The 27380-nt window shown below is 35.3% G+C and overlaps 1 protein-coding gene across 1 annotated transcript in view; it reads left to right on the forward strand.

Annotated features, from left to right (window-relative positions):
- The window catches only part of ROBO1 (roundabout guidance receptor 1), a 434889-nt gene that overhangs the window by 316445 nt on the left and 91064 nt on the right, over positions 1–27380 (forward strand). The window contains exons 6-7 of the mRNA XM_003410186.4: positions 877–1004; positions 23492–23500. Of these exons, the coding sequence (XP_003410234.1) occupies positions 877–1004; positions 23492–23500 (137 nt within the window). The remainder of the gene's footprint in view (positions 1–876; positions 1005–23491; positions 23501–27380) is intronic.

Below are 27380 nucleotides of genomic sequence, written 5' to 3' on the forward strand. Positions count from 1 at the left end.
TACCTGTGGAATATGTGGAGCCCTGTTGGTACGGTGGTTAAGACCTCAGCTGCTAACCAAAAGATTGGCAGTTCAAATCTACCAGCCGCTCCCTGGAAACCCTATGGGGCAGTTCTACTGTATCCTGTAGGGTTGCTATGAGTTGGAATCATCTTAACGGCAACAAGTTTGTTTTATGGATTTTGTGGAATGTGATGTCTAATTAGTAGTCATCAGAAATATAAATGTGGCACTTAGATCAAATAGGGGTTGGGAATGTTTGTGTGGTTGATCAATATGTAAACAATAGTAGATAGTATAACTCAGGGAGAGCATGAAGAGGGAGAAGAGTAGAGAAGGGAGACTCCAAGGGAAACCCAACATTTAAGGAGGGGTATAATGGGTTGCTGGGTATAATGAGGTGAGGCAAGTGAACTCTAGAATGAGACTGCCCCTCTACTAGCTGGGGCCCATAGGCAAGTGACCTTACCTTCTTATGCTCAGTTTTCTCATCTGTATAATGGAGATGAATATAATACTTACCTCATACAATTGTAAGAATTTTAAAAGACAAATACTACAAAACACTTACACTGGCATATAAAAAGACCTTTAATTAAATACCTTCAATTAAAGGTAACAGTTTCTTAGGGAAACAAATCAATAAATGCCATATTTATCCTCAAATTTTCTTTTAGAAAGACCACCTAAATATAATAACAAAATCCTTTCTATTTGCTTATTGATTTTAGTGGAAAGCCACAATTTACACTTCATATTAAATTTCCTGAAGAGACTGCTGCATAACATCTGATGCCTAGACACATCACATATGTAATGATGAGATCTTTCAAGTAGAAAGCCACTGAACTATGTTTTCTTTTGTTATATCATTAGATATGAAATTCGAGACGATCATACCTTGAAAATTCGGAAGGTCGTGGCTGGTGATATGGGGTCATACACTTGTGTTGCAGAAAATATGGTTGGAAAAGCTGAAGCCTCAGCTACTCTGACTGTACAAGGTAGGATCTGGGGACCCTTTTATTGTAGTTGTTTTAGCATATGACACATGTTGTTTGAAATTTGAAGGAGATACTGTTGGAGAAGTCCATATTAAATAGACACTGTAAATTTTAATGTAAATATTTTATTTCAGACATATTTAAGGAAAGTTTTTGTTTTTCCTATGGGAACTTTGTTACAGGAAATTGAATTAAATTTTCAAAATTATGAAAAATTCCATCTTCGTTGTGTAGAGGTGGAGAATGTTCTCCAAATGTCCAGGACTTGAAACATAGAGTCATTATAATCCTTTAATTAAATGCCAGCTATTGCCATGAAAACTTTATTTTTTGAGGGAAATACAAATCTTCCATCACACCAAGTTTTGTACCTCCAGGGGTCTGTACAATTTACAACACAAACATGGGAACACTGAAATTCCCTCCTGAGAGTAGGGATTTTGTGATCTTTTTTCTGTGCACACAGGGCCTGTGACATCACAGATATTCAATGTGTTGCATGAATGAATTGCACTTGTGGTGTGCTAATTTTGATAAGGATTTACCATTTGGTGTTATAGGAACCATAGTGGATACCAGGTTTTACAACTACATGTTTTCTGAAGGTCAGGGTCCTGTCTTAAACTGATAGGCAGAACTGGTTTTGTAACCTCCTTTGTATCCATAATCCAGAAGTTTTTCATTCTCATAATCCCTTCCTCCCTTTCTCCATGATGCCATACTGATTATTTCTCACTATCTCTCACCTGAGAACTGTTTTTTTTTTTTCTCTTTTTGGGTGACAAATTGTTCCTTGTGGAGTTTGAGAGACAGTGGCCTTTAAAGAGAGTTTTAATGGTGAAAAAATTTCCCTATTTTGACAAGTATGTAGTAAACAAGAATTTTGGTCATAAACCACTTAGTTGTTTCTGGGTCTAACATTAGCAACACTTGGTGCTGTCATCTTTTCTGAACACTGTCTCCTCTAAGGCTATTACGAAGAAAAAGGTGGCTTTTGAGGGAGTGCTTCTACTGTGAGCTTTCTACAAAAGAGCCTTGTGGGCTTTTTTACACCATAAAAAAAGAATAGAGAATATTTCCTTCCTGTCTCTAAAGCCATTATGTCCCACTTTGGGGTTTTTAGCTTAACCTCATAAAAACAAAAGAAAAAAAAAAAAAGATCAAGAACAAACATTGAATTTCTAAGGCCTAGACTACTTCTCTTCAATCTAAGTTAGACCTGAACTCCACATAAGGCTAAAAACCATAAGAAAAGAAAACCCCTTTACATTTAGAGAAAGCATAAGTTTAAGAGATGTCAAATCCAAGTTCAAAAGCCCTCCAGAGGGAGTGAAAATAGCCCAGGATGAATACAAGACATGAAAAGGTGTATCTATCTCCAGGCAATTGTGACAGGGAAGTTGATTGTCTACCACATTAGTTGGTGAGATGTGTTTCACTTTATGTTTTAAAGCCCTTTACCTCGGTAGCCTGATGCTTTTATAAATAATAGCCATTCTGCTGTATCTACAGGAGACATTGAAATCAAAATAGACTATCCTCATGCAATTTTAAACTCGGTTCCACGGCTACTTAATTCAGCCTTTAGTTTTCCATATGGAATTCTTGCTCTCTAAGCCTGGATTTTAGTGGAAATTCAACACAAATGAACAAATCCAGAGACTGCTTGAAGAATTTAAAAGTTCTCTTTCAGTGACATTGGGTTTTCTATAAACTTATGAAAGATCAGCATATAGTTGAGAAGGTATTATTTTATTCCAATATTAAAATAAAATATGCATATTAACATCATTGTTAGATTATCTTTTCACATGCTAGAGTAATATACACAGTATGTTAAAGAAAGTAACGTGATTCCCAACTGCAAAAGATAACTAAGGGAAAAAAAGTCCTTCAAAGGAAATTTTGAGAATTTCTGTATTTTTTCTTCATATTAGATTCAGTGTTTAAAAATACTAATTACTACAAAGGAAACAAATCAGAAATGAATCCATGTGCTAGCAAGAATTAATCACAGTAAGAAATTGAGTAATACAGTTGTTTCAATACCTGTTTTTTGTGTGTGGTTCGTTTTTAAAAGGCACCATTAGAGTCGGTATGGGTTAAAAAAAATTAATAATCCTAGTATCCCTCCCTCCACATACAATGAATATTTAATTTTGAGAATTGGTGTTAGGGCAACAAAATCCTGTGCTCCTGGCAGAAGTCATGCAAGGGGAAAAACCTACCTGAAATCAGTGTGGATATTTCACTCCCAGTTTAAAAAAAAAAAAAAAACCACTGGTCTAGTGGATTCTGACTCATAGTGACACCATAGGGTTTCCAAGGCTATAAATCTTTACCGAAGCAGACTGCCACATCTTTCTCCAGCATAACAGCTGGTGTGTTTGAATGCTGACCTCATGGTTAGCAGCTGAGAGCTTTAACTACTGCACTACCAGGACTCCTTTAACCCCCAGTACAGCATGTAAAAAAAAATGGGCATAGTGATCCTGACAAAAATACTGGGGGCGGGAGGGGGGGCTGCTGTTGGCATATGTTATTTGCATTAAAAAATGGTAGGTAGTAGGCACTTTATCTAATAAATACTGGTTAAAATTTGAAATAGGTATATGGAATCCAAATTCTCCTTGAGTGAGAAAAGTATCACAGGGACCTTCTAGATGACACTCAAGCAGTTCTGGTTGCTTTGATGCTGAGTGTCAACAGTAGGTTCTCTTGGATCAAATTTGAAAAGATTGTCATTTATGATTGATGGCTGCCTGGTGGTCTGTGCTTGAAAGGGAGTAGAACAAAATCTAGAGCTCAACAAAGGGATAACCTTATCGGAAGTTGCTTCTGAAATAGGCTTGTCCCTGAAAAATCTGATTTAGGAGACCTGGGTTGGGTATAGAAATTTGTTTTTAATCCATAAAGTTTATGAACCTCTGAGCTAGAGGAGTCACTTGATGAGCTGATGGGGAGAATAAAGGAAAACTAAAAATTTCCTTTATAGTTCGGGAATTACTAGAGCTGGGAAAGTGAGTTACAAGAACTATATAGCTAAGAGCATGAGTGTTGGTGTTAGAATTTAATTGACTCTAACTTCTGTCTTTAAGTAACTGTGTGACTTGGAAAAGGTTGTTTAAATTTCCTGGGCCACAGTTACCCTATCTGTAAAATAAGCTTCATAATAGCAACTGCACAGGATGTTTATAAGGATTAAATTAAATTTTGTAAATATATAAAAAATTTGTATGTGTATATATATAAACTTTGTGTATATGTATATAAATTTTGTGTGTGTGTATATATATGTATATATATATATGGAGCCCTGGTGGCTCAGCTGCTAACCAAAACGTCGGCAGTTCAAATCTACCAGCCACTCCTCGAAAACCCTAGGGGACAGTTCTACTCTGTCCTGTAGGTTCACTATGAGTTGGAATCAACTCGATGGCAATGGGTTTGGTTCTTTTTTGTTCATGTATATGTATGTATAATATGGTAGGCCATGGAGTAAATTTTTTGTGAATAAGGGGTGTTATGCTCATATGAGTGATATTATTATTGATAGCTATTTTTTAGTAAGAAAAATAGTAATGTTCAGATAACTCTAGAGAGAGAGTTCATCCTCTGCTACTGTAAATGAGAAATCTGAAGTATATAGCCTTATAGTGATTTATTATGTAACAAATTATTGGAAATTTTTTTTTCAAAGGCAACACTTTTTTTTTTTTTTTTAAATATTTACTGTTTTTTATAGTAAATGTTTTGGATTTTGCTAATACCATCAAAGTTAGTGCTACACTTATGTTGAAGTTTTGCCGAGTAACTAAATTAATTTATGGAAATTATGACCATTTGGGAATTGAAATTTTCAAAAATCATTACATTTTATGTGCAATGGAATGTTGTTCTTCTGAGAAAACATTTGGCAGAGGGCATATAACCTCAGTCCTGATTCTGTTACCTCTATGAATGACTGTTTTCCTTTTTTTAGATTCTTAACATCTCAGTTTTTCTCTGTATAAAATGGGGATGGTTTCTGGTAATTCATCTAAGAATTCTGAGATTATCCATGAACAAATATTCTCAAATGTTCTCATTCATGACCACTTAGAACCCTCAATTAACAACTCCAAGCCTTGGGTGAAAAGCATTTCAGAAAGAAATATGCTTCCTGTTAACAGCAAAGCATTGTACCCCTAAAAGCTATACCACTTATATTTCTGTTGCAACACTGGTTGGAATACATCTTCTTGGGCAGCAGAATGCCAAATCCACTGAAACCAAATCAAAGTATTGATTCATAATGTAGAAAATTTTATTTTACTTGGAAAAAAGGAAAATTTTAATGTAATTTGGTGACATTAGTAAGTTAGGGATTAAAAATAAATCTAGTCTTGGATCTATAGATATTGTGATATAAAGACCATCCACATTCCTTTCAACTGCATATCAGTTTTGATATATTGTTGAAACTAAAGAGCCCTGGTGGCACAATGGTTAAGAGCTTGGCTGCTAACCAAAAGATCTGCAGTTTGAATCCACCAGCTGCTCCTTGTAAACCCTATGGGGCAGTTCTATTCTGTCCTTTAGGATTGCTATGAGTCAGAATCGACTTGACAGCAATGGCTTTGTTTTTTTTGTTTTATTGTCAAAATGAACTCAAAGGCTCTGCAATAATTTGATCCATTGAAGAATAATTAATATTCATTACATGGGTATACAAGCCAATAAAAGAGGGGTGAAATAATTCTCTTTGGAATGATTACAACAGAAAAGTGTTTCTTCTTAATCCCCAGTTAACCAGAAAGTTAAATTAACTTGAACCTGGTATTCCAGCATTTTCTAGACTAATCAGTGGTTTAGCGTATGTGACTTTACACCATCAATGTTGTTACATTTATACTTAATGTTTGCCTGCATCCATATTTTCTCCCACATGTCTAACAACTACACATCTCCTCAAAAAATCTCTATTTGTGGGTCTCAAATACACAAACAAAATCAAACATCTTTTTAAAGATATGTCATGTCAATTTTTATTTATCATATTATTTTATTTATACTTTTATGCCTCAATTTCACAAGCTTTAGGATTGCAGGCCCTATCTTGGCAGGAGTGGATTCTCTTGTGAACTAGGGTTTCATATTGCATAACGGCCCCATCTTTTAAGAAACAAGATATATAGTGTAGTATTTATAAGCATTTTATAGGTTAAGACATACCTATAAAATATAAAATCTAACCACTACAAAATTGATGCATAGAGATGCTCTGCCAAGTTTTTAAATGGTGTGTCATTGAAACTGCTAAAATGCCTCCTTTCCCTTGGTGTTCAGAGTGGTTGCAGGTTTATTTTATATGATTTTACTATAATCTAAACCTGTTAGGCTTTACTAGATGCCTGCAGGGTTGCCCTTGTGGCTCTTCTTGGAATCACAGGATAAGCAACTTTAATTATTTTACTTGTTTTTATTTTTGAACCAGTTTGTGTTAATCTATAAGTGGCTACTCTTTTTCCCTGGTTAAATGTAGCTTTAAGAAAAGCATGGTGGATGCAGCTTCAAAACATTTTTTAAAAAAGTAAAAGAAAAAATATTTATATCCTGTTGATTAAAAAACTCTTTTAAACTAATATTTATGATGACAATCATATTGATCGATTTTAAAATAATTCTACTTTCAACAAGTGCTATCCCAAGTGAAAGATAGGAGATAAAGCCACATAGGGTTTAGCTTAAACCTGGAATTTCTCCCATTTCCAAGTTTGTCCTCGGCTTCTAAGATTTCTTATGATTCCGTACTTCAGTGATACTCATTGCTTAAATAGAGTGAACTCAGTGGCATTATTAATCTGTCTACCCCTTTGCAACCTCACAGATAAAGCAGCTCTTATTACTGTCAGAGTTTCATTTCCAAAGTAAATGTGTGACTCTCTGTCACCAGAGTGATCATGTTCCCATCACTGTGTCTGTCATAGGAAAGTGAACTGAAAAAGAACTTCCATACACCAGCCCTTCCCCAAGCAATCACATTTTCTCTTTCCTTACTCGAGCCATTAAGAAAATCTAATCCCATTTTTGTTTGTCTTTCTTACAATAGGAACTAAAAGACATTTAGTCCTTCTGTGTCCCTTTAGGACTGAGTGCTGGGCCAGGTCGGCACAGGAATATACATTTAGATTTCAATTCCCACCCCAGTGCGTGCCTCTGTAGGCTTTTCCCAGGGACCAGTTATTCTTGGAAGCTCAAGAAACAGTTGCTTTTCTGCCCTCCTCTACCCTCAGCAACTGCTTTGTTAAAAGGCAGGTGCCAAGCATCAGTAAACCAGGTGATGCTCTCTTCACCAGGAGCATGAGATTTCTGTGAAATCCCAGCTCTTCTTGTTCTTTCCTTGAGGTGAAATTACTCCATTCTCTCAGCTTCATCACCTGTTTTATTCTTATTTTTAAATTACAACATATGCTGTTATGAATTATGTTGGTGTCTCTTTAAATTTACCACCAGGCATATAGTAGGAATGTTAAAATGAGTCATCAAAAGAATTGATGTACTTTCCGTTCGGCTCTGAAGGATTGTTATTTTGTCTGATGCTTCCCGTAAGTATGCCTTGTCTGTAATGAAGGAACACAGTGCCTCCTCATTAGGCTTGATTAGCCAGTGACAGCTCCAGGAAGGCTGAGCCTGAAAGTCTAAGACTGACATGAGACAAGGGAGACACATAGGTGGAAAAAAAGTTCTGTGCTGTCTTTTGGCTAACTTAATTGCCACTAATGGGTTGTTTTTCTGGGGCCTCTCTTCTTGCCGAGAGTGAACTACATGCTTCCAACAAGAAATCTTGCTGAACTATCTAGGGTGCTAAAGTTTATGATTGACCCCTATTTATAGTCTGAATGTACTATGGAATTGAAGAGTAGCTATGAACTTTCAGTAAAACAGAAAGCAACGATTAGAGACTACGACTATTAATCCACAGAAAACAATGGTGATGCAGTGAAAGAAATAGCAGACTAGGGTCAGAAGCTGAGTTCTACAGTCTGCATTTCAGTTGGTAGTGATGCTGTGTGCTGAGACGTACTTGGTAGAAGGCTGGGAGATTATGCTTTACGCTTCCTCCTCTTGCGTTTCCTACCTCTCATCAATCACCAAGATGTTCTGCTGATTTTGCCTTTTAAATATTTCTCAAATCTCTCACCTTACCTTCTTATCCTTGCTCTAATTCAGGCCCTTATCATCCATCAGTGAAACTTGGGCTTCTACCCAGTCTCCTTGCCTCCATCTTATCCCGTAGAATCCATTCAGCACACAACTGGTTCATTTACTTAAAGCACAAATGTAATTATATTAGGTCCTTCCAGGAAACATTTTTGTGGTTTCCATCTCTCAAGGATAAGATTCAAAATACTTAATGGTATTCTGCCTAGCTGCCTAGCTTCTCTTACAGTCCTTTTAGTCAAGGATCCCTATCTTGTATAAATAGTTTTTCATGGGCTTTTCCTAATTCTGCCTCCTTGGTCTAACATGCCCTGCACCCCAGCAACACCATCCTCTACCTGCTAAGCACTCCTATCCTTGGACTCAGCTTGGGCGAGTATATTCCAGGAAGCTCTCCTGATGCTCCCCAGTGCTTCTGTGTTTGGTAACCCCCTTCATGTTCCCAGTGAATGCTGTCACTGCCCTTACCACATGTCGATGTCTGTCCTGCTTGACAGTGAGTTTCTTCGGGGTACACTTTGCTCACTGTAGTCTCAGGTGCATCCTGGGTACTCACAAAACATTTTCTTTATGAGTGAATCAAGTGTTGGCTCTGATGCCATACAAGCTGTGGGGTCCTGGGCAAGTCACTTCTCTGAATTTATGTTCTCATGTATTGGGGGAAAAAATGAATGTACATGTAATATAAACATCGCTGAGCAGATAAGATTAAAGAAGATAATTAACAAAAGTTATATTCACATAAAAGTGGTTTGTGGAATACAAAGTGTTTCTGCAAGACAATTCTTGTTAGTGTTATTAAAATTATTTTTCTCATCAACTTCTAAAAGAGAACTAAAAATCCATCAAATTTCCAGTAATTTTTATTTTCCCTGTAGAGATTTTAATTTTTCTTGCCGGTAATTAATGTAGAGTTTGGTCGTTGTTTTACTTTTCTGCAATAGGCATTTTCTGTGACTACTTGATATCTAGATCTAGCTTTGAAAATTAGTCCTTAAAATTTCTTTGATAAGCTTGTCATAGGCAGACATTTTTTTTTTTCCTGCTGCTAAGAAACATCCTGTAGTTAAATACTGCAGAAAGTTAATAGCACAGACTTTCTGATAGACACACCTGGATTTAAATGCTGACTGTGCAAGTTACTTAATTTCTGATTCTTAGTTGTCTCATTAGTGAAATGGGGGTAAAAATATCTCCCTCATAGGATAACTGGGGGGATTAAATGAGTTGATGGATATAAAATGCTTAGCACATTGTGTGATGCTTTCAAATGTTCAGTAAAAGTGGAACTGATGAAGATGATGGTAAGGAGATGATGGTGATGATGACGGTGAGGAGATGATGGTGATGATGACGGTGAGGATGACACACAGTTCAGTGATGTGTCTTCTCTTGTATGTGTCAGAATGAGGACTTTATGTACCTTCAATGTCCTTAGCTGAATATCCTTAGCTCTATAAAATGATTTAGATCTGATTCATGTGTGTAGCTCCCACAATGCTAGCTGCTGGGTTTTATATACTTTTCAATAAATAAAAGCTATCAAAGCTTCTGTAACTGAGGTTTAAAAAAAAGTCAATCTTTATTCTAGTTGCTTTAGGCAATGGCAGAGAAGTGAAGTATAATACAAAAAATTCTACATTTATTAAAATTACTTTTTGTTTTTATTAATTACGCACATTTGATATGTATTTGAGATCCAAATAATGTTTGCTTTTTTTCACTAACAAATCCATAATTGACATATTCCCTTTGATCCTTAAACATAATTATGTTCAATGCTACTACATTTCCTGATAGAATAAATAGCATTGATTCCCTTCACTGCTTGTTCCATAAATAATAATCCATATAACAGACTGTTAAATAAACTGAAGATAAAAATAATTTGGATAAATATTCCTCACTAATAACTTGCATATAATATAAAACATTAATAGTCTTGAGAATGGATCGGAAAGCATAGTCCAGTTACACAATGTAACATGATGTGTGTGTGTGTGTGTGTGTCTGACTATTTTTGTGGACCGCTAGATAGTTATTTCAGAATATGAAAATAAAATTTAGGTAAAACTAAACAAATAAGTTATTGTAGATTTTATTGACAGTAGTAGCAAATAACTGTAATGAACATTCAAAAACAAACATTGGGGAAAGAAGGCCTATTATGTAAATCTGTGGGTGGTTTTCATAAAAGGGGTCACTATGTTTAACTGTTTATCAGCATATGGGATCTTTGTGTAAGCATCATATGACTTTTTAAAGCTCTTATGATACCTAAGCATAAAAGAAGGAATGAGAGAAAAAATTGGACCCTTCAGTTCTGAATTTCCTTTCTTTGATGTAGACTTCATTTAAATCACTTGTTGGAGTAGTTTCCTTAAATTGCTTATTTCAAAAAAGCTGCTAGTACAATAGTGCATTGTTTGAGACCATTAACGTTGTTATTTGAGTCAAAGCCAAAACTAATAGTATCAAGGGGGCCTTTTGCAGGTTCAAGCTAGGTTTACTACAATCTGTGATCCTGGTTAAGAACTGTGAATTCATCAACGTTTTGATGGAACACATTTTGTGAGACCCCTGAAGCTTTACTTGGCAATTTTAAGAACGTTGATAAGTGGGTGACACTTTTGCCGGGCTCTGACAAGATAGAGTTGCCCTGGTTCTCTGGGGAATGACTCTTCAGGACATATGGCAGTAATCCACAGAGACCCAGTGAGGCCAGTAGTGCCAGAGGAAACACCGCGTCAGGGGTGAGGGTAGCATAATATATACAATTATATATATATATATATATGTTTACCACCTCTTGGAGGTATCTTCTGTATATGCTGACCTTAAGAGTCTTATTCCAAATGCCTCACTTTCAGGATTTGGTGTGTGTATGTTTCAGTTAGAAAATGATGATGATGTTGGTAATAATAATAATATTAATGATAGTAAAATCTATACTTCAGCCAAAGACTTGCGAGGCAGATGGGCAAAAGATTTGCTATTGTAAAAAGAAAACCTCAAAACCACAATGTGTGATTGGAGACTTGTAAAGAATTGCCAGCTGAGCTCTTTGTGAGCAGGCTGAAAGTAAAATGCCATCAGCTAAGAGGTTTAATGAAGTCCCACTGCAGAACGTAACAAGAGAATGATTTGTGAGAATGGCTCCCTCGCCTAACTGTTCTGATCCAGTGGCATAAATACAATGCTGAGCTCCGCTCCTGCTGGCTTTTTATGCTATTTGATTTGATTGAGGCCCAGCATTTTGGCCTATGATTCTTTGCCATTTTTTTTTTTTTCTGTAGGCATCATAAAGTAAAGAACTTTTATGTTCTTACAGCTTAAAGAAATAGCCATTTTAATCCTAATGATGCCTGAAGATGTGACATTCTCTTAGATTTCTATCAGGCACTCATGCACGTTTGTGGTTGCTTTCAGTTATTTCAAATGAACTGATAAAAATCGTAACAATTAATCAAAAACAAAAAGTATTCACCATGTGGCCTTCCGGCAGAGAATTCAAAACACACTCGGAATGTGTGTTTCAGGCAAATATTTGAAAAAATAAGTACAGCAGTCAGGTACAAGAAATAATTGATACATAAGATGATTCTGTGATAACATAGCACTGTACTAGTAAATAGGACATCATGGGCCCTCCGCAATGTTCTGAGCTTTGCTGTGATTTACTCGTCTACGTAACAGTGGGTAAGGTTTTCTCATGGGCCAGTTTTATAGATGTATAAATTTTCACCTGTCTTTAGTAACCTATATTGTAAAGTGCATCATTGTGGAAGTATGCAATTGAGTGGTAAGAATCTTTATAACCTGAATTAGCCTGAGAATGAAATTTGGAGAAATGAATTTATTTTTTGCTCTAGTGTTTTACAGGTAGCTTATGTGAAATGCATTGCTAAAAATTTCTCGTCATTCTAAAACTTAGAATTACTTTGTGATACTGTGGATCATTTAGTATCAAATAATTCATTTTATGTTAATTCACATTAATATATTCTACTTTATCCAGAATTATTAGGAGATACAATGATTGAGATTAGTTATTGTTTAAAAGAGAATAACTGTAGCCTATATGACCTTATGGACACCTTTTCCTTATGACAAACCCTGGATAAACTACATATGCAAGATGATGAAAAATTGACTTTTTACAAACCCATATGTATCATTATCTGTTTGCTAACATTTTAAATATTTTCATGCATATGCACAGTATTAATAATTAAGCTGAACAGTCTTCATTCTTCGTAGCCTCACAAACCGTATTCCAAACATCATGTTCATTTTCAGACTCGTCATACTTTATAATAATGTTGAAGCTGGTGTTCTTTGAATCTTATTTAAATAACTAAGAAATATGGTAAGATGCTTTTTTGTTTTAGTTTTTCTTAAACAAGATTCTGCATAAATTAGAAGTTACTACTTTGTAATATCATACCTAAAGTTAGCACAACTGATTAAAATACCTTGACCACTTTTAATTTGCTTTTGAACTGCTACTCTCACGACCTGATAAATAACGTGCCAGTATAAACACACCTGCAGAAAATACTAAAATAAGTATAAGACAAAATAAAGCTGAGTAATAGCTTTATAACAGATTTATGAGGGTAGGAAAATCCATAAATTGTTGTTAAAGTTAGCTTTAGGACGTTTATTTTGTGTGTCTGTGGGTGTTAGGAGAGAGTTTAGAGCAAGGCACAATTAAACCTGATAGATCTGGCCATTTTGTAAAAGTGCTTTTAAAAAGTTGACTTTGTAGGTGGTGAAATAGTCATTTCAATCAGTGTGTGTTTAGTTTATTAGTAAAGAGATGAGACATGCTTGTGTGTTTCTCCTTAGGCTTTTTGATATGTATTACTAATGGTCTTAATTATTAAAGTGAGCTGATAATAAATAATCTTGACCTTATTTAGGTTTCTCGAGAATGAATGCTAAGTTATATAAATCCCTGTTAGATTGCTGAGACTTCAAATGCTTGAAATGGATGGGGCTTAGAAATAATTTCAAGTCTGTGTTTTACAATTGATAAAATTGAAGTTGGAGACACCTTTCTTATACTTTATAGTTAATTGGGAACATAAACATTTGATTTCATGGCTGCTTACATTTGCACTGGTTGACCTAAAAGATTGCATCACACCGTTTTTCAGGGATGGAATTGGCTGTTTTGTCATTATTTGTGTGAGAAAACAAAATATGGCATGAGTTGTTTTTTCCCAAAATGTATGAGCAGAGTCAATTATGCATTCGCGCTCATCTAGTATATTCATGTACGCATTGTGTATTTAAATCATTTCTTATTGAAAGTTATTTTGTTTAGATCGTGGATTTAAGACATTTCTGAACCAAGGTTATGTTAAGGTAGGTTTAACTCTCATTTTACTAATGAGTAATGCAATAGAGTGAGAAGAGTAAGCAGTTTAAGAGCTGGACACACCTGAATTCTAGTCCTCTATTTCTTACCTAAGGAGCCTTGGTGGTGCAACGGGTAAGCACTTGGCCGCTAACTGAAAGGTCAGCAGTTTGAAAGACCAAAGGCTCCATGGGAGAAAAGACCTGATGACTTGCTCCCATAATGCTTATAGCCTAGTAAACCCTATGGGGCAGTACTACTCTGTCAATTACAGTTACTTTGAATAGAACCTGATGCGATGCCACACAGGAACAATTTCTTACCTGATGCGGGACCTTAAGAAGGTTACTTAATTTTCACTTTCCTGCTTTTGGAAACTTGGAATATTTAGCCCTTCCTTACACAGTTGCTGTGAGGGTTTCCAGTATGTGATCTAACACAGCTGGCTAGCATGAATGGCTCTTTACTATTAAACTGAGATGGACAAAGGTTACGTGATTTATGCAGGTTCACCAAACAAGAGCCAAACCCATTGCCATAGAGTTGATTCTCACTCACGGCAACCACATGTGTTACAGAGTAGAACTACTCCATAGGGTCTTCTTGGTTGAAATCATTGTGGAAGTAGACTGCCAGCCCTTTCTTCTGTGGTGCTGCTAGTGGGTTCAAACAGCTAATCTTCAGGTGAGTAGTTGAGCATAAGCTGTGTCACACGGAGACCCACATGCAGGTTTACAGACCTGATGAATTATAGACAGAATGTTGACAAAAAATTATTTAACTGCCAGTTGAATGATTTTATCATAATACTCTCATGCACCTAAACTACAGATCCTTTATGAAATATACAATTTGAAGATAGGTGTTCCAAATTTTCAAATAAATTCTTGAGCACTTTCTGTGTACAAAACAATATGCTGGGCCCTGTGAAGGATGCCCACGTGAATAAGACATGGATCTTGACCTCGCAGAGCCTGTTACAGACTAGTGAAGAACAGACCCCTGTCGTCACCAGTTAGCACTTGACTCATGGGGACCTCATGTGTCTGAGAGAACTGAGCTCCATAGGGTTTTCAATGGCTGATTTTTCAGACATAGATTACCTGGCTTTTTTTTTTTCTTTCAAGTGCCTGTGTGTGGGCTCTAACCATCAGTCTTTCAGTTAGCCAGGTGCATGAAATGTTTGCACCACCTAGGGACTCTGGTGCAGAAGAGAGATATACGCAAATATCTAAAATACCGGTAGAAAATGAAAAGGGGTTCATAAAGCTATCAACATGCCAGGGAAGGAGAAAGTGCTTTCAATTTGGAGATAGGAACATTGCTGTCAATGTTGACTCTTTCAACATATATTTACAATGTGAGTAATGACCTCACATTGTTAAGTTCTAGAGAAATAATGGCAATCAAAGCAGTTACATACTGACCCTCATGGAGCTTGCAGACCAGTTTGGGAGGAACATAAAATAATCACACAAATATATAATTATAAACTATAATAAGTGCTGTGGGAGAAAATTAAAGTTGAATGAAACTATATAGAATTTTGACATAATTTAACATCAGATTTAGAGGTAGCTTCTTGAAGAAATATTTCTTTTGAGCTGAGAGCTAAAGGAATTACATGGTAAAAGGGAGAAGCCCAGGGCAGAGCACAGACAGGACTACAGGAAGAAAGGAGCATAGCGTGATGGACTCAAGGACTGAAAGAAACCCTAGGGGCTGGGTTAGGGAGATAGAGGAGATGCGATATCAGAGCACACTGAAGAATTACATATCAAGGCCCCGTGAGGAACTTCGTTCTCTATTTTAAGAGCAAAGGGACCATATTGAAGGATTTGAAGAAATAGGATCATTGGCTGCATTATGGATATTGAATTGGAATCAAAGCAAGAGTAGATAGCGTTCACCACTAGAGTCGTCGTAATAGTTCAGGTGAGAGGTGTTGGACAGCTGTGGCCAGAGTGGTGTCCATGGAGATGAAAAGAGGAGGATGGAATCTAGAAAGAGGAAATAAAAGCCCTGGAATTTGGTCAAGGTTTATGTATCTCAAGGAGGAGGGAGAGGAAAGACCTAGTTTATTAGCTTTCTGACTGTCTGAGGGAATATCAACCAACACATGATGATCCTGAGATCCTGTGTGTTAGTCGGCATACACATTGTCAGAATGTGGGACCCTCCATTTGTCCCCAATTTCTAATTGGAAAGCCACTGGAAAGAGGGTACCAAGCACCATTATTGATTACTCCACGAATATCATGGTCTAAACACACCAGACACTCCGAGAGGAGCAGCAGCATGTGGAAAGTAGCTTTTATGGCTCACAAGAAGAAGCAGTCAGCACTCCAGAACAGACCCGTATCCATTTTTGAGTCCCCCCCTCCCAAACCAACTAGAGAAGACTGTTTGGGTGGAGATGGTGACCCTTCATACATACCCAACTTTGTGCCATGGGTGAGGGACTTCACAAAGAAGCCCTACCCTCTGCCAATCGTGCCCAGGCCAGGTAGGGTGGACTAAAAGCTTTTCCCACAAATGCCTTCCGTTAACATCATAGCTGAGAGGACAAAAAGGGCCTTCCCACTCCTGGTTTTATACCCTCAAGCCTGTGTGACTAATTTCATCTTTTTAACCCTGCTAACAAACATCACATCTCAGTGGGGACAGTAGTTCGTTATGAGGCCTAAAGATGCCAGCAGGGGAATAGAAGGGGCAAGCCATGGCCATGGACTTATCGGAAGGACTGCCTCCTCACACAGAGATTTCTAGGTAGTTACATTTGAACCTCAGGCTTGTTAGTAGGCAAAGAATAAGTAGCTCCATTTCATGACTAAGATTTCATGGAAAGTGTGGAGATTTTTAGAAGAGGAAGGAAAGGAATATTAACCTTTTCTGACCCACAATATGTCAGGCAGGCATTGTGCTAGGTGCTTTGTATAGATTTGGGATGTAAAATAAATAGTTTTACTGTTGTATTAAGCTTTAAATCAAATTAGTAATCTACAGCAGGGCTTCTAAAGCTTGGCACTATTGAAATTTTGGCCTTGTTACTTCTTTGTTGTGGGGACTGTCCTGTGCATTGTACGATGTTTACCAGCATCCCCAAATTCTACCCACTAGATGCTAGTAGCACTCCCTACCACCACCATCTCATCCCTGGTACTGACAACCAAAATTACCTCCAGAACCACTGATCTGCAGAATAATGTGAGATATTTGAGTGGAGGGGAAAAGTTCATGGTATTTTATGTATCCATTAAATATATCCTAAAAATGCCTCCTTTAACTCTCTATTTTTATGTCTGAAAAGTTGAAAGCCATGACAGGCTTTTATGATAAATTAAATCTTTTCCCAAAAAGAGGAATGATACCCAGTATTAAAAATCTTAACTGTTTTTGTTAGAAATGTTATCACTCATGAGTATCTATGCATGTAATTTCTTAAGCATACCAGTGACTGAGTTTTGTCAGTTAAAATGTAGATAGCTTCCCCACTTAAAATTTTGAGTGTTCTTATCTTTTATTTAAAAAAAAAAAAAGTGTTTCTTCCTAAAAATACTGCCGCTCACCTCTTTGCCCCGTTTATTTTTCTGGAATATAGTATTAACAATTCTGTTCTGTCATATTTAATTTGACCCTTGTTATTAACCAAGCTCTGTAGAAGGGAATAATAAAAAAAAAAAAAATCAGTTTAAGGATTCATTATAACTCAGCTACTAATAAAAACTGGTAAAAATTAATATCAGTAAATTAACAGATGAATTATATAATCAAGATGATATAATTTGTAGCCTGTACAAGGCAGTTGCTGTTCTCTGATACTTACTAATAGTGTTTGTCCTAACCAAAAATAAAGCACAAACTCATTGCTGTTGAGTAGATTCTGACTGATAGGGACCCTAAAGGACAGAGTAGAACTGCCCTATAGGATTTCCAAGGCTGTAGTCTTTATGGAAGAGACTGTCAAATCTTTCTCTGATGGAGCAGCTCCTGGGTTCCAGTTGCTGACTTTTCAATTAGCAACCTAGCACTTAACCACTGGACCACCAGGACTCCTTATTCTAGGAGTTCTAAACTTCTAAACTTTAGGAGTTTAGAATACATAAATTATTTTAGACCCAAATACTGTGGCAGCCTTCTGCCATTATAATCATATGATTTATTCTTAAGAGTGAAGGATGACAATACTGTAACTTATAAGGATAGAGTCAAATGTACTTGCCATTATGTTTTAAAAATTCAGATCTCAATGCGAAAGTACCAAAATCTTAATATTATGAAAATATATGCAATTTTTTTTTTTTACTTTTCTGCTGTCTACTGGAATTAGCATACATTTGTATATAATCTGAAGGGAAAATTGGGAGGGGGCCAAGTAGAGGTATCTATCAGTTATCCTGCTTTACATCTGAATTTTCCCATCTCTTCAAATCTTCCTGTAGAAAGCACTTTAAAAGTCAACTACTCTATTCCTTTACCAGATATGGTTATATGTAAACTGTTGTGGCCAAATGGAAATAAACCCCGTTTTTAAAGACCCCTGGAGACATCGCAGTTGGCAACCAATTCACGGTTCAGTGACCTTTACTGTTAACTGCTTCTTCTCTGTACTTTCCCGAAGTCATTCATGCTATTATTTAGGCCCATTATCTCCTTTTCTTCTAGCCTAAGTGGTTATCAGGACTGGCTGGGCCATGTATTTATTAGACCTAATCTAAAGACTGTTCTTAAGCATCTGTTCAGCTAACTTATTTTCTTCAGACCTAAAAAAAAAAAAAGTCTTCCTCCAGCTTCCGTATAGTTTTTTTTTTTTTCCCAAACATTCATCATCTTTCTGGCTGATACCTCCTGAATATGACAAGCTCATATAAAAAATATGATAAGTTTTTTTTTCTTTCTCCCTCCCTTCCTTTTCTCTCCCTTCCTCCTCCAATTCTTCCTCCTCTTTCTTCTCTATCTCCTTCCTTCCTCCCTCCCTTCCATCTTTCCTTCTATTTTTACTTCCTTTCTCTCCTATTGAAGAATAGCCTTCTTATTTTAGTTATACCTAAATGTTAGTGTATGAACAATGTATACTCTAAGAATACAGAAGATTTCAAATTAATTATCTTGAGCTCTTCGATGTCTCACTCAAAAGGGGAAGAAAGTCACTTATTATAAGTATCTGTTTGTGTGTGTGTAAGGCTAAACACTCCCAAATATTTTAACTAAATGTTTTTCTAAAGAAAACTATTTGTCAATTATATAGCATCTATGTACCGTCATACATTTTTTTTAAAGATAGCTGATATTTTTCTCTTTTAGACTCACTCAACAGAAACCAGCGAGATTTTTGCACTTGAAAAATATCCTGAGTCCACAGAATTAGCTGAATAGGTTAATTTCACATTTTTATGCTTTGAGAAAATTTACTAATTAGGGATTATTTAAGAATCAAACTCACTTCCCAAAATGAAAACCTTGTGGAGATAGGCAGACAGTCCCAGGATTGTGAACAAGTTCCATTCCTAAATCTGCCCTTAAGTCAAATTTATACGTTAAGTCAGAACAGTTAGGTATGGTTGTTATCTACATCGTTAGCCAAATGTTTGTCTTAGTGTACAGTATACTGTACCTTTCTATGAATGAAAAATTAAACATTTCCAGATACACCGAAACATCTTTAACGTAATAATACAGTAATAATAATAAAAATGTTTTGGTGTACGTCACAAAGTAGCACCCATTAGTTATTACGAACCATTGTATATACCTCAATATATAATGCAATAGGCTTTATGGGGGGTTGGTTCCTAACTATGGGTTATAAGTAAATGGGATGTTCATAACCTGAGGACTGCCTGTATATATATACTGTTCTTTTTATTTAAGAGAGTCAGAGTTTGTTTCTCTTAATACTTTACTTGGATCACCAGCCTTGAAGATTTAGAAAGAGCATAAGGCTACAGAGGCAGGAGAGCAAGATTCCCCAGCCTTCCCTTCAGAGAGTCACTTAGTCTGAAGAGGGCCGGTATCCCCAGGAGAATGATCGTTTGTCAGAGTCTATCATTTTGAACTCCAGTTGTCCTTACTTCATTTCTACATTTTCCTCCACTCTGTTCCAAATTTACCTCCCCCTTGTGAAACATTTTTTAACTTCAAGTTTAGCAGATAGCTAAACTGCACTTCTTTCCTTGTTTTATCTATAAAATATTTGACCTTGAAGGACTCCTAGAGTACGTTTAGTCCAACCCTCAAAAGGTAGCCCCAACCTAATAAGGACAGAACTGGTTAGTGGAGCTAGTGAAGAGTGAATTGAGGGGGACTTAGGCTTTCTATAAGCATCCCCCCAAAAACTATATAATTTAGGTGAACACAGTATGCTTTCTGTACAAATTCAGCCTCATGACAAGTTCCCTATCTCTTCACCCCTTTCCAAAATCCCTCTAATATAAAACATTTTAGAGCTATTACTGGAAATAGGTTGTAATGTGAACAGTGTTGCTATGTTAAAAAATAAAGTGATAAGTTTTAACCTCTTAAAATATATATTCATTTTTAAAAGTTATTGTACCTTCATATTTGATACAAAAAATATTTGATATAGTTACCTTAAAATATGCTTTGTCAAAAAATTATTTATTCTCAAGTTACAAAAAATAATTATTTTATTAATCTTGAAGTTTCAGGTGATGAAATGATTGAAATTGGTTCACTCTTAAAAGTGATCACATTAAATTTTGTTCCAGAAAGTTGGACTTTCCCAGAAGCTTTAAGTCAGCTCTGTTTAACTTGTTAGTTTTCCATGTGTTTTTTAAACTATTGCTAAATATTCTTAAAATACTTTTAATATCATGAGGAATTCTTTAAAAAGCATTTTTATATGCCTAGTTGGGAATGATTTTAGGTTAAACAAACCAAAAAAAAAATTTACATCCTATAATATCTCATTCTTCTCAAACTCATTAAACAGTGGGAACATTTGTACAGTGTCCTGTATTCAGTCAAGAGACCTGCAGACCAGTCCTTGGTTAGCCATGTGTGACCTTGAGAAAGTTACTTAACAATTTAGGTTGTCTGTTTTTTTTGTGTGAAAAGGAGAGGGTTAGACTGATAAATGTTAAGGTCACTTCCAGCCGTAACATTTTATGGTTTTATTGTTTTATTAGAGATGGAGACAGACAAGCTTTTCCTTTTGCTTAGTGAGAAAAGAGAGTTACGATAGACGTGCTCCAAGCCTCGAAAGTGGAAAGAAAACAAGTCGAGAAGAGTGATGGGGAGAGTGGGAGTGAAGTCTCCCACGCCCAGGTTGCTTTAGAGGATAATGAATGACGAATTAAGTCACTCTGCTCTCCTCTTGTTCTTTCTGGATGTATGCAATTGGGCAATAGTGGGCACTGCCTGCTATCTAGAAAGTGCATGTTTTATGTATGGAAGGAAAGGTCTTTGACTTGACTCTCAGAGAAATGTAGAGAAAGGGGAAATATGATGAGCGAGACTTAAAGAATTTGCTATCATTTACTCTTTAAGAGAAAGTTAGGGATGATCGTTCCTTCAAGTGAATAAAAGGATTTTATGTGGAGAATATCATTGGCACTTATTTGTTTACTGAAACTAGAACAAATGAAAATGGGGTTAGATTGTGACAGGTGGGGTTTCATTTAGATAAGAGGAATCGTTTCCTGATAATCACAATAGTTCAAAGCTTGAATGATCAATTAAGATAGGAGTCTCTCAGAAACTTCTGATGTTTTAGGAGTATCTGTGTGAGATGGGAGCCCTGGTGGCACAGTGGCTAAGAGCTTAGCTGCTAACCAGAAGCTCAGCAGTTTGAATTCACCAGCCACTCCTTGGAAACCCTATGGGGCAGTTCTGCTCTGTCCTGTAGGGCTGCTATGATTCACAATCGACTCAATGACTGTTTTTTTCTTTTTAATGTTAAATGATTTGGATACTTTTAAGGTCATTAATCGACTATAAAATATCTTCCAATTATGATTTGCTATTTGTATGATTTGCAGGTACAGTAGACTGAAGTTTTATATCCACTGGATTTTAATTAATATGAAAGTTTTACTCCTATGGCTTAATTAATGAAAAAGAATCTATAAACAATGAAGAGCATTTTTTAAATCTGCTGTTTTCCTATAATTTTCTTGTGTCTAGTATGTTGGAAACTTGTGAAATGTTGAAGAAATTTTTTAAATTACTAAAAATCATTAATCTTGTAAGGTTAAAAAAAAAAACAAACCTGTAGCTCTTGAGTTGATACCAACTCATGGTGACCCTATGTGTGTCAGAGTAGGACTGTGCGCCACAAAAATCTTAGTGCCTGCTTTTTTAGAAGTAGATCAGCAGGCCTTTCTTCCAGGGCACTTCTCGGTGGATTTGAACCTCCAAGGACGGGGTTAGTAGCCAAGCTAGTCAACTTTTTGCATCAGCCAGTAACCCCCCGTGACTTGAAATATGGCTTAATTTTTACTAGTCTAATGAGATCCAATTTGCTTTTACTGATGACTCTAAAAAATTAATTCCACAATTTTTCTTAAAGCAAGATTCTCTTACGCTGTTAGACTACACTTAAAGTCAGGTTCTCTAATAGTTTCTGAACACTTTTCCTGTCACTTAAAAGACGTCCTTAAAGTGTCAAGAAATGTAGACTTATCCTGTCATCTCCCTTTGCATGTTGGAATATAGACAGGATAGCTGGTGATGCTATAAAAAAAATTTAAGCCTAAGTTATTGAGAGAGACTTACATTTTAAACTTTTCTAACCTGAGCGAATATACAAAGAGAACTTTTTTTTTTTTTCCTCTATTTTGTAACTGTACCGTTTCACAGCAGCAGCCCTTGGCTTCATTCATTTATTTAAACTGTAGGAATATGTATCAGGTCTAATTAATTTTGACTTGCTGAAAGATATGGGAGTTGCTTATTTGAGTAAAATATATTGTAGGTGTCTATTTTTTTTTTTTTTTATTAGGCTATTACGAAAATGATCTGCATTTGATAGCAATTGCCTTTGTTTCTACAATAGAGAAGCAAAACAATCATTTGCAAGTATTTTAAATATGTATGACTTGTGCTTTCTATATATTAAAATGTCCAGTCCTTCAGCATTCAAAAAAGGAAATGTAAATATGATTTATAGATAGGATTATAAGTTTTCTCTACGTAATTTATTCATATTTTTTATTTGTCTTCTCAAAAATATGCAAGAATTTAAATATAATAACTTTTAATGGCCTTGCTATTGAATTTATAATCATGGACCAGTTATGTAGGCATCACCTGGGTTCTTTTTAGCAATGCAAAATCCCAAACCCTACCCCTGACCAATGAAGCCGGAATCTGTATTTTAACTAGCTTTTTTTTTTTTTGCTGGTGATTTATGTACATATTCAGTTTAAGAAGCATTGGTTTAGTAGAATGTCATTGGCAGAATGAACCATTAAAAAACTAATAGTGAAGTTACGAGATTTAACACTTTCCTATCTTTGATTAAGATGCCTGATTTTGATTTCTATGAGTTGGAATCGACTCGACGGCACTGGGTTCTGGGTTTTAATGTAGCATTAGCACCTAAGATTTACAGCATTTTTAAGCTCATGCATGTACTTATCTAACTCTGTCATCTAGTAGCAAAATATAAAGTCATTGAAAAAATGTTTATAGCTATCATTCATTGTCACTCTGCCATTTAATTGTGCTAGATTTTTAAGATTCATTTCTGTTTTTTCTTAAATTATTCATCACAATGCTTAAAATGCTAACATATATTCATTAATGGACAGTATGAGTCATATATCCAAATATTAACATGTTCTTTATTTTATTTTTAAAGAAAGATCATTGTTGAGTCAAATTTTACTACTTTTTTTTTTGTCTGTTTTATGTTTCTTTATTTTTATTTATTCCATGTTTTCTTTTTTTGTTTTAGTTGGGTCTGGTAAGTTGACATTTTATTGGCCATCTTCTAATCACCGTGTCACTGTGACTGGAACTTCTCTTCCCCTTTCCATCCATACCCTTCTATGCCCTTCAACCAATCAGCCTCCATGTTTCACTTGTCATTGGCTACAAAGACAGACTGCACAGAATAAAGTCTGCAGGAAGTATGGGTAACTGTGACAAAGAGTTAAAGGTAATGGGGTTGCTAACTTTATGTCTTATTAAATAATCTATCATTTGCATCTTTTTATTTCCTCACTCCTCAATTTTTAAATAAGTGGTAAAAAAAAAAAAGTGATTGGACGGTATCTTGGTAAAGTATTAATTCAATTAATATCTAAAAAAAAAGATCAAACAACAAGAAAAAATAGATACATCAGAGAACAATTTGTTTTTTTTCTTTTTTTTTTGCTCAGAATGTGTTTACAGATTCATTAGAAGTGCCTCTGGTGAATAGCCTTGTCCTTAGGGCTGTATGCACTCTTTCTATGTGTCAGTTTCATTTCATTTTATGTACGAAATAATCACATAATGTGTCCAAAGTTCATGAAAATTTGTTTTGAGAAACTGTCCCCATATAAATAAAGAGCCAACAGGCTTCTAAGTACTTTTATTATCAGAAACTTGGGAAGGTCCAGTCACTTTTTCATGTTGTTAGTTAACCATTTTGGGAGGAATTTGTACGAGTCGATTAAGTGGTATGCCAGGAAATAACTTTGACCCTAAAAGAATTGATCTTACTGTTCTTTAAGCTAAGAAGTTACATAAATAGTGTTAATACTGATAGCTTAGATTGTTCAATAGTGGTGATACAGTAACTAGCTTATTGGAAAAAAATAGCTTCCTATTATGATATCACACATACAAAAATATAGATGAAATAAAATTTGAAAATAAAAATTAAAGAAACTTAAAAGTACAAGGTAAAAATGGGGTAATTTGGGCTGGGTAGACATTTCAAATAACCAGACAAAGGACAAAAACCGTAAAGGAAATGATAGAAATATTTGATATAAAAAGTAAAATATTGATTCAGTAACAAAAATGCCTAAACAGATATAAAGACTATTGACAAAAAAAATATATATTTGCAAAATATATGTGAGAAATGCGTAAAGTTTATTCTATCAATAATTCTTAAAAATATAAAAGAAAATATGACAAGCATATGAAAACAAAATTCGCGATGCAGAATTTCAGTGACAAAGTCATGTTGAGATAAATCCTTAACGTCACTCTAGCTGTTTAAATATTCTAGATGTTGGCATTTTCTCTGACCCTGAATCTTCAACTCTAGGTAATAATGTTGAACATTCTTGTGAGAAGGATGTTAATCTCACCAGTTTTCAATACTGAAAATTAGAAACAGTCTACATTTGAAACAATAGGGATTTGTTAAGTAATCTGTGATTCATTAAAATTAAAGACTCATTAAAATCATATTGTAGAAGAATATTTTAAAAGACTACCATTGAGTGTGCATGGTACAGTTACGGGTAGCTTTACCCTTTTTTTTCCTCTTGGCTTTTCTAAATTTTCAACACTGAACATATATGACATAATATGATTGTTTTTCTTTTAATTATGCCAAATTTAAATGTTCTAACTTTCCAAAATACTGGAATATGTTATCATAAAAATCAAGTAGACACATTTTATGAATAGCCTTTTCAACCTAGATAGATAAATGATTGATAGATAAAAGCATCTTTAGTGAATTTATTCATTTTTTTCTTAGAAATCTACCCACATCTCATATTTAGCATACTTGGAGAAAATCATTTTTTGAAGTTACATTTCTCATATCTTGTGGCTGATGTCACTGTTGATGTTGGCTCAAGAATATGCCTACAAAATGTAGTAAATTCATTTCCAGACAAATATCCTGTGTGGAAAAATTGCTGCAGGGTAAATGTAGTTAGCGTAAGGGTTTGTACCCCTCCTTCCAAAATAAGTCTTTCAGGTTTGAGGAGAGCTGGCATTTTATAAAAGAAATGTAGATTCTGGCCCACGTTATTAGACACGCTTCTGAGATTTAGGAAAGAGACCACCCAAAGGTTTTACTTGACTAAGTGGTTTGAGCATTTATATTTTCCTACTCAAATCCCCGCATATTGGAAAGTCATATTTTCCCATTCATTTAATTAATCATTTGGTTTTCTTTCGTTGAAACAAACCAAGCTCTATTCTGGATTATTTTATTATCCAGGAAATCCTCTTTTAATTTTTTTGTCCTATTGCTATGCCAATTACTCTAACCCTTAACTAAGAAATTGAGTGCTCCTGTACAGATGTGTACTGGAGGAAAACCCTCAAGCAATAATGCACATGCCTTTTATTATACCTGGATAATGATAGTGTTTGCTAAATTCATGAGTAAACCACTCAATTACAATCACAGTTTAAGAAAAAAATTATAAGCTAGAACGTTAGCGTTACTAAATTGATCCTAAACTATAGCCTCTAACTTAGTATTTTCTTCCCTATAAGTTATACGACAGTGGAAGGCATTTGACCTGATTTTTCAGATCTCCTATAATTTTCTAGTCAAATGGTATAATTTCCACAAAACCTCAATAAAAAAGGGGGTTTAGAAGAAAGCAACTAATCTAGAAGTCAAAACCAGAAAACCCGAAGACCTTAATTGCTTTCTTCAGCTTTGTCGTTATACAGTTTTAGGCAAGTTTATTTTTCCTTCTTTTTTTTTTTTTTTTTTTAAAAGAGGGAGCTTTATATTTTAATTGATATATAATGAGCATGCATATTAAGTGATTTTAATGGTCAAATATGACATTTATATTCAAGTCAAATCCTTAGAGTAAGGCGTGTGTGTGTGTGTATATATATATATATATATGTGTATATATATATATCCCGGAGAATCTTAAGCAAGAGAAAAGTATGCTTTCAAATACAAAGCTTCATTAACAAAAAAATCATATCCTTGTGAGCAGCGTAGTGGCATTTATGATTTATGGGTGTAAGTTGAATGTAATTTTTGGTTTATGTTCACTTTAAGGCATCACCTAAGTGTCTGACATCAGTAAGTAAAGATTCCTTTAAAACAAAGGTTAGAAATAATGGAAAAGCTTTAAAAAGTGGATTAGAAAGGACCCTATCCTCTATAAACTGTTAAATGTTTGGCTTGAAACATTCACTTCAATTTTAACTGAGACAGGAGAGAAGAATAATTAGGTGTTTCAGACAGATGATAAGAAATGAATTTGAAAAGTGTAAACAGTAAGTAAAAAGACACTCAGTACACATTTTCCAAGCACAAGGCACAGAGCAAACACAAGCTTTTTTTTTTTTTTTTTTTTCCAGGAGTCGCTTCATCAGCACACCTAATGTTTTCAGCTGCCATTGCTCTCAATGTAACTGACACAATTTTCTGACACTTATCTTCTGCTGGATGAAGTGGCCGTTTAAGTCTGTATAAATCAAACAGTTTGGACAAAGCTGGCAGTATTTATAATGTCAGGATGAGCAGATGTTTCAAATTTGCCTTCATTTCCATATATATTCTGTTTGAACATGCCCTGGCCTATGTAAATGAAGGAGGCATTCGCTCCACTATTGCTTTAAATTCATTTCTATTCCAGTAATTGGACCGAAGATTTTAAATGGTTATAATTTGCACGGTAGCATTTCAGGAGCTTTTGAGTTAAAGTAATTTTAGAACCTGTCTGCATCAGGAGGTCCTTGTGTCTATGATTAAAGTCCATTCACCCTTAAGCAGCCCTAAAGGGGAAAAGATAATATTTATTCACACACACACACACAATTTCAGGTATACTTTGAATGTAAAGGATCAAATTGTAACTCTAGAATTCTTTCTGCTATGGAGGTTAATCTTAGAAGGTCAGATAATAAAAACC

This window comes from Loxodonta africana, chromosome 20, assembly GCF_030014295.1.
Source record: "Loxodonta africana isolate mLoxAfr1 chromosome 20, mLoxAfr1.hap2, whole genome shotgun sequence".
NCBI classification, from domain to species: Eukaryota; Metazoa; Chordata; class Mammalia; order Proboscidea; family Elephantidae; genus Loxodonta; species Loxodonta africana.